A 6,931-nucleotide genomic window follows, 5' to 3' on the forward strand; every position below is an offset into this window, starting at 1 on the left:
AGCGGACACTTTTTTTTGCACCAATGGTGTCCGCTTTAGAGGGATTCCACTGTATTATTACAACAAAATAAAAATATAAAGAAATGAGGCAGGTGCAATCTTTGACATTTTGTGTTTGGACAAATCAATCATTCGACATATATATTTCATTTATAGCAGTTTATATAGAAACCAAACAACTCTATACCATTTTCAGCAAATGTGGTAAAGTTGTTTAAAAAATGGCGAAATCTCTATGGATGTCGTAATATACTTAGCGAAAGAAGAATGGTTTTCTAAACAAAATTTTGAAAAAAGTGTAGTTTTTAAAAAGTACACTTTTTAGAAATATACCAGTTTAATTGTAAAAGACAAGAAAACATGAAAATATACAAATGTTCAAAAAAGTACAGGTCCTTTGCTGGAAGATTTATGAGCATTTTTAAAGAGTCAATTTTTAAATCAATTTTTAAACAATAGAAAAAATAGGAAATCAATGGAAACTAAATAACACAGATAAGCATAAATTTTAAGTCAAAATTTCTTTGTTTATCAAAAAGAACACGCACTCCTATATTTCTAGTTGTAGAAGTGTTACCATTACAGCATGCAGCCATTGGTGTCAAATTTTCCTCCAAAAATTTTACGAGTAACGTAATGGCAGGCATAGAGAGGGAGAGATACCTGAGATGGACGAAAGTCGAAACAGGAGTCTTGTATATGAAACTATTAAACTGATACACTCGCATACTTTCGTGGTTTGAAACTTTCGCAATGTTTTGCGATTTTATGACTCTTCTCGCGAAACTTTATGTTTTAGAACATTCCAAAAATCACGAAAGTTTTTTTCATGAAAGATAACGCTCCACTAGCAAATTTTTTAATTTTCTTTGTTCCTGTCAAAAAACATCCCCAGCACCTTAATTCGAGATAAACTTCATACATGCCTCTACTTTTTCCCGAACGTTATGGTAAGCACAGGCTTCATCTTAGAACACAGAAATACGATAAATTTTTTTGTTGTACTTTAATCTGTTAAGGAGAAACAAAATATCTGAAGGTGAATCAAAATATGAGTTTTGTTCCTATACATTTATTTACTCCTAAAAAGTTTTCGTACGTAGAATTTATTTTTTCTTATGCCCTTAATTTTGCGGGGTTTTTTTACTAGCGAAACTTTCTACCCACGGTACGGGGCAAGATACCAGAGCATTTTTAGCCGTCTATTCTTATATCAAAAACGTCAAAAATCTAAAAAAAGAAGGCTGAAAATTATATAAACTAATATTAAATTTGTGTTAAAATAAAAACTTAAATTTCAAAAATACGAGTAAAAAATAAATATTTAAATTTAACCAGTCGAACTTCAATTTTAAACAAAACCTCACGAATCCGTCTACTGCGCTCTAAATAAGCTATAAGTATGCAGAACCCTTAGACAACAGATCAAGTAGATCTGTGATCGATAATCAACAAAACAGTACCGCTGTTGGACCGTTATAACTTCTGTGGACTGGGATGGCATGAAAATGCTGCACAAATCTTAGAAAAAGGATAAATTGAGCTCTCAACGGCACCAAATATGAACTATCTAGGTTTATTCCTTAGCCATCAATTGCAACTATAAACAGTTTCTTTCAAAAACAGGGGCGTGTTAACAGGATTAATGTAAATTTTAAAACAGCAACTGAAAATGTTTCTTTGTAAAAATGATTAGCTCTTAGGCAAACAGCACTGTATAGGCAAATATTCTTTTCAAGTCCAATAAAATTGGGAGAAAAAAGAAAATTAACATTTGATATAACAAAAATTATTTATTTCGAGGGTAAGATTTGACACGAGAGTTGTAAGTCCGTAGGTTTCTTTCAATCTCTATAATTTGTTCATTGGTACAAGTGAGTTGTTATACCTTGTTGTAACATGCTCTCCTGTGGTGGATTAACGTTTTCTTGCCGGGTCTGACTCTGTGTTGGAGAGTCAGTCTTTGAAGAAGCATCTTGTTCCAGCTTGCCATCCTGGTGTTGGTTAAGGTTTTCTCGCTGGAGTTGATACTGTGGTGGAGGGTCAATCTTTAAAGGAAAGACTTTTTCCACATTTTCACCGTGCTGTTGGTTAAGGTTTTCTTGCGAAACTCGACTTTGTAGTAGAGGGTCAATCTTTAAAGGAAAGACTTGTTCCAAATTTTCACCGTGCTCTGGGTTAAAGTTTTCTTGCGAAACTTGACTCTGTGGTAGAGGTTCAGTCTTCAAAGGAATGACTTGTTCCAACTTTTCACAGTGCTTTTGGTTAGGGTTTCCTTGCGAACCATGACTCTGCGGTGGAGGGTCAATCTTTGGAGAAGCAATGTGTTGGTGGGACGAATATTGCGTATTCTGCTGATGGGGAATAATTTGTTGGAAAGCGCTAGGCGGTGACCTTACATTAGATGGACTGTATATGTTGACGAAGGAAGCACCATCACGTTGTTCAATTGGATAAGGTGGCTGATTTAAGGGAGAATTTGGAAAATTTCTTGGATCAGTAACAAGCTGTCGCTGGAAGTCTTGCTGAAACGGATTGGTTTCCAAACTTCGTGGGGTAGTATTACTATGATGGGTAGGAACGATTTGTGGAATGAAAGCAGATGATCGGTTTTGTTTATATTCGAAGGTGGGCACAACTTCTTGAAAAGCGTTAGAAACCCCGACCAATTGAGCCATTTGAAGAGGGTGTGGTTGCTCAGAAGCGTTTATCTGCTGATTAGGAGTATATTTCAAAGTAGGAAGTGGTGATAGAGATGAGCTCTCAGGCTGCCTGTTACCATCCATTGCTAATGGAACAACCATAAAGTGTTGTCCTGCGGCGTTTGTGATTACTTGTGTTTGAACTGGCATATTCATTGTATTATTGAGCGTGAATTGTGGTTGCTCATGTGGTAATGACTGGACCACGGCACTTTGAGGAGACAAAACAAGACCCCCCTGCGTTGTTGGTATATGAGTGTGTGATAATGGCGCTGCAGAGTGTAAAATTGGTTCCATTTGATAGCGTTGATATTGCATTTTGTACGCTGGAAAATATAATGTACATATATAGCCGGACGGACGAACCGAAAGACAGGTAGGCGGGAAGGCGGCTTAGAGACAGAAAAAAAGTCCTACCGTTGTCGCGATTGCAACTGCACATTCTTGCACCATAAATGACTGACGTAATGCAAAGTGCTATCTCGATTATCCCAAAAATTAGAATAACACCGTAAACACATAATCCAATATCAAACTCATTGCCAGGACCATAAATCCTTTCACTCCATGTATATGTATGATATTGACGGTTTTTCTTTGCGTAAGCTCTAGATAAAACAACACGTACTAGATTTTCTGTCTTATTTACTTCTCAAGATTTGAAAGCAGTGAATCACAAATGGAGAAGTTTGTATTCATACATTTTAACTTACCCGACAAGAACTGCAGATAGGATGGTCATTGCAGCTGAAGAAAGTACGGTGATAAAGCCATATATCGTATGAAATATTGCCAACCATGGGAACTGAGGAAAACGACAGAGTATTATTCCAGTTACTCCTAGTCCAAGGTCTAGCATTCCTCCCCATAGCCCACATGCTGATCGCTTCGAGATAACTTCGAAGGCACTCAAAAACGGTAATAAACCTAGTCCAATTAAGATTACGGAATTGGCAATATGCAACACACCTGAAAGGAAAAACAAATAAAGATTTATTTCATATATTTCTAAGTGTTTCTTCACTGAATTTTTCTCTGCCCAATTTTCCTCCCCAGAGCTTTTTGAGATTAAAACCTCGCGTTTATCTCAAAGAGCTCTGGGATCATGAATATGTCTTTTTACATCTCCGACATAAAAATGTAAGGTTGTTGTTTATGGAAACATCTTACATGGTTTATGCGACAATTGTTTTTACCCTTCTACATTGCTAACTCTTACGCAAATACCGACGAAATCGGGCAAAAACACCCCCGCTGTCAGACTCCTGAAAGCTAGGCCGTAATGAAACCATTCTTTATGTTTTAGAGAGAGGATGACTTAGACTACCCAAAAGTATCAGCAATAAACCGTCCAGGTATTGTACACATCCATTAATCGTGACTCAAGTTTCAAGAAGTCGTTTATTTGTTAAAAAGGGTTGACATACTGCCTGGTCGTAATTGATCCATAGTGGTCAGAACTGCGAGCCGCAAACATGCCTACTACATGACGTTCGGGTATGTTTTAACGACACCCACAGAGAGTTTTTCTCGATGGCACGTTGCAGAAAAATGCTTTTCTAGATTAAAACCAATTGCATCATGCATGATGCCTAACTCTTTGGGAATAATGAAAATGTCTATTTTTCAGCTAAGATCTGTTCCATTGATTTCAAGATATATGAAAAATTGTTTTTTGGTTATTACCAGAAAAGGAACGCCAAAGATTTGATAGCCAAATTTAAAACAAGAACAAAAACGATCTACAAAAAAAACACGAAAAAAGCACGCCCAGACTTTGACAACCAACCAACCAGACAACCAAGTAGCTGTTTCAAGAACGAGTATAACGTGAACCTCGTCCCCAGGGTCTTGTGGCCCTGAGCCGTTATTACGGAGTGCCGCTATCAACTTATCAACAAGGCAAAATGTCCTGGGAACGAGGTTGGTATAACGTGACAAATTAGCTAGCTTCCTGATTTAGAATGCTTTATTTCTACTCCTCATTATCCCCGAGCTTTTTATTTTATTTTCTGACATGGTCACACACACCGACGCAAAACATTCTCAGTTAGATTGATTTTACAAGTAATTTTGTTCTGAGTAATTTGTTCACACCATTGTTAATTATACTTTTAACCTTGGATCGCACTAGGGGTTGAACAGCCTAGTTAACTAAGCTTCCTTCGAAGATATCAAATTAAGTTTCTCTCAAACAGTAGCTTAGACGCAAACAAGTGTCAGAGAAAATCCCTAAAATTCAAATCTCCCTTATAGCAAACCCCTTGAATTACTATTAACCAATGAGAACAAAGTCGGCGTGGTCACAATTTTCCCTCTCGAATAATACAAGAGCTAATAATATTTTTCAGGTAAGTGAGTCCATTCGCGCTTAACACAAAGGATTCCCGATATTAACCAATTGAAAACCGCATAAAAATCGTTTAAGACCCAGCATAATTTTCCCACCTGAACTATTTCCGATTTCCTACTGTTAAGAAAAATCATGCTGGGTTTCCTGGCTAAGAGTTTAAGTAAGTTGAATTTTGCACTCTAACACACCATGGAAAGCTATTTTAATCTAAAATCTGTAAAAAAAGTTTTAAAGAAAAGCAATGAATGGCCATGTATTTCAAACCAGTAAATTATAGTAAAATTGACTAGGCTATTAAGTTCGGTCGATTTTCAGCCAAAAGTGGGACCTCGGAGCTTTCAACCATTTTCTCTACAAGTTCGAGTACAATCAAGAACAATTTTGGTACTCCCTATTGTTTTCTGAAATATCGTGACTCTATCTGATATTTTTAAACATTTTCTAACTTATCTGTCGTTGAATCACTTGAGACATTGTTTTGAACTTTCATGCTTTTCTTACAGTCACTTGACTTCACAGACAGCAAAAAAAAAAAAAAAAAGCACTTCAAACAAATCCAGACTATGTCTTTTAATCCATTTTTTGCCCAATGAAATATACCGATGAACGTTCTTACCTATCGTACGTATCTTCTTAACGTGTTCACGATCCACTTCTGTAATTTTTCTCTCTCGTGCTAGATTATACATTTCCAAATAAACATTTATCAAAACAAATTTCAAAGTATACGCTTACGATTCATGCGTTCGTTTTACATTTTATGCTTCCGTGTTTTTTTTAAAGCTGTATGCACACGAGATGTTATTTATCACAAAACATTTAATCAAACTAATTAGAATCAAATGATTAAGGCTGATAGGCGGATGTGTTTAGTTTAACCTAGTTATTCATACAATCTCGCCTTAATACCCAGGGCCTTTTGCCTTTTTCACATCGAGGCCGACGGCTTATTTAGCCGCCAAGTAAGCGCTAGCGGCTATGGCATAGGCAACAATCCCTTGGGATGAAGAAGATACAACTTCGCTTGCTTATTTTTAACATTAACAGCACTAGGTTATAAAGGGCAAGGTTTTGTAAGTACACGTTTTCTTGCGCTTTGAACATATTATAAGTAACAACAAAGGACTTTCTTCCTTCAGATGTCAAAGCGAGTGGTAAGCAAGAGCTGTCGGACTTTACACTGGAAAATTGCGCATTCGAAGACGAATGGAGAAACTTAAGTAATGAAGGGCATGATTTTTATATTGTACTTATTTAGGTTACCAAGAAGGCATATTTACGTAAAAGTGTGTTGTTTTGTGTTAAAAATCCTCGACTCGACACGACAGAAGCCAGCCTGAATACATTTTGGAGAATACATTAATGACAATAAATACTAAAGCACCCCAAGAGACTCCGGGGTCTGTAAATTTGCGTGTGTCTTCCTATTAGTATTACGTTATTATAACGTGTTCCCCTGCTTGTTTGGCCATACTAGTTCACGAATCACGCTTTAACGTTTGTTCTCTACTAACTCCTGATCTTTTCCTTTAAGAAATAAAAACACAAATGCTGAACATAACGCGATTTTATTAGACCTGTCTGATGCTTCTACCAGATAGGCCCAATAATTTTGCCGTTTGACTGAAAACGGGGCATTAATTAGAGACGGGCGTTCATTAGAAACCGGGCGGTTATTGGAACTTTCAATTTTTAACGGGGATTTGTTGGAGACGAGAGTTTAAGATTTAAGATATTCGTGTCTGCGCTCTTTTAATTATTAAAAAGGAATTTTCATATTGTTGTTTTTGGCAAAGTGTATTTTCTGGTGGTAAAAGATTTCCGCCTCCGATTTAAGCGAAAATTAAAACACAACTCCATCAACCTCGTCTCCAGG

At 36.7% G+C, this 6,931-nt stretch overlaps 1 protein-coding gene across 1 annotated transcript; it reads right to left on the reverse strand.

Annotated features, from left to right (window-relative positions):
* Window positions 1-1,773: 1,773 nt before the first annotated feature.
* Window positions 1,774-5,830, reverse strand: LOC130614621 (uncharacterized). The gene is made up of 4 exons (XM_057436055.1): window positions 5,672-5,830; window positions 3,416-3,671; window positions 3,120-3,310; window positions 1,774-3,028 (listed from the first exon to the last, which is right to left on the reverse strand). The coding sequence occupies exons 1-4, from the start codon at window positions 5,742-5,744 to the stop codon at window positions 1,863-1,865; spliced, it is 1,686 nt and encodes a 561-aa protein (XP_057292038.1). The 5' UTR covers window positions 5,745-5,830; the 3' UTR covers window positions 1,774-1,862.
* Window positions 5,831-6,931: the final 1,101 nt, after the last annotated feature.

Source organism: Hydractinia symbiolongicarpus, chromosome 11 (assembly GCF_029227915.1).
Source record: "Hydractinia symbiolongicarpus strain clone_291-10 chromosome 11, HSymV2.1, whole genome shotgun sequence".
Lineage (NCBI taxonomy): Eukaryota > Metazoa > Cnidaria > Hydrozoa > Anthoathecata > Hydractiniidae > Hydractinia > Hydractinia symbiolongicarpus.

Coding starts and splice junctions, on each gene's coding strand:
- LOC130614621 (XM_057436055.1), bottom strand. CDS start 5,744: ATGTATAATCTAGCACGAGAGAGAAAAATTACAGAAGTGGATCGTGAA. Junction 3,672..5,671: donor TAAGAAGATACGTACGATAG/GTAAGAACGTTC, acceptor TTTTCCTTTCAG/GTGTGTTGCATATTGCCAAT. Junction 3,029..3,119: donor CAGTTGCAATCGCGACAACG/GTAGGACTTTTT, acceptor TATATTTTCCAG/CGTACAAAATGCAATATCAA.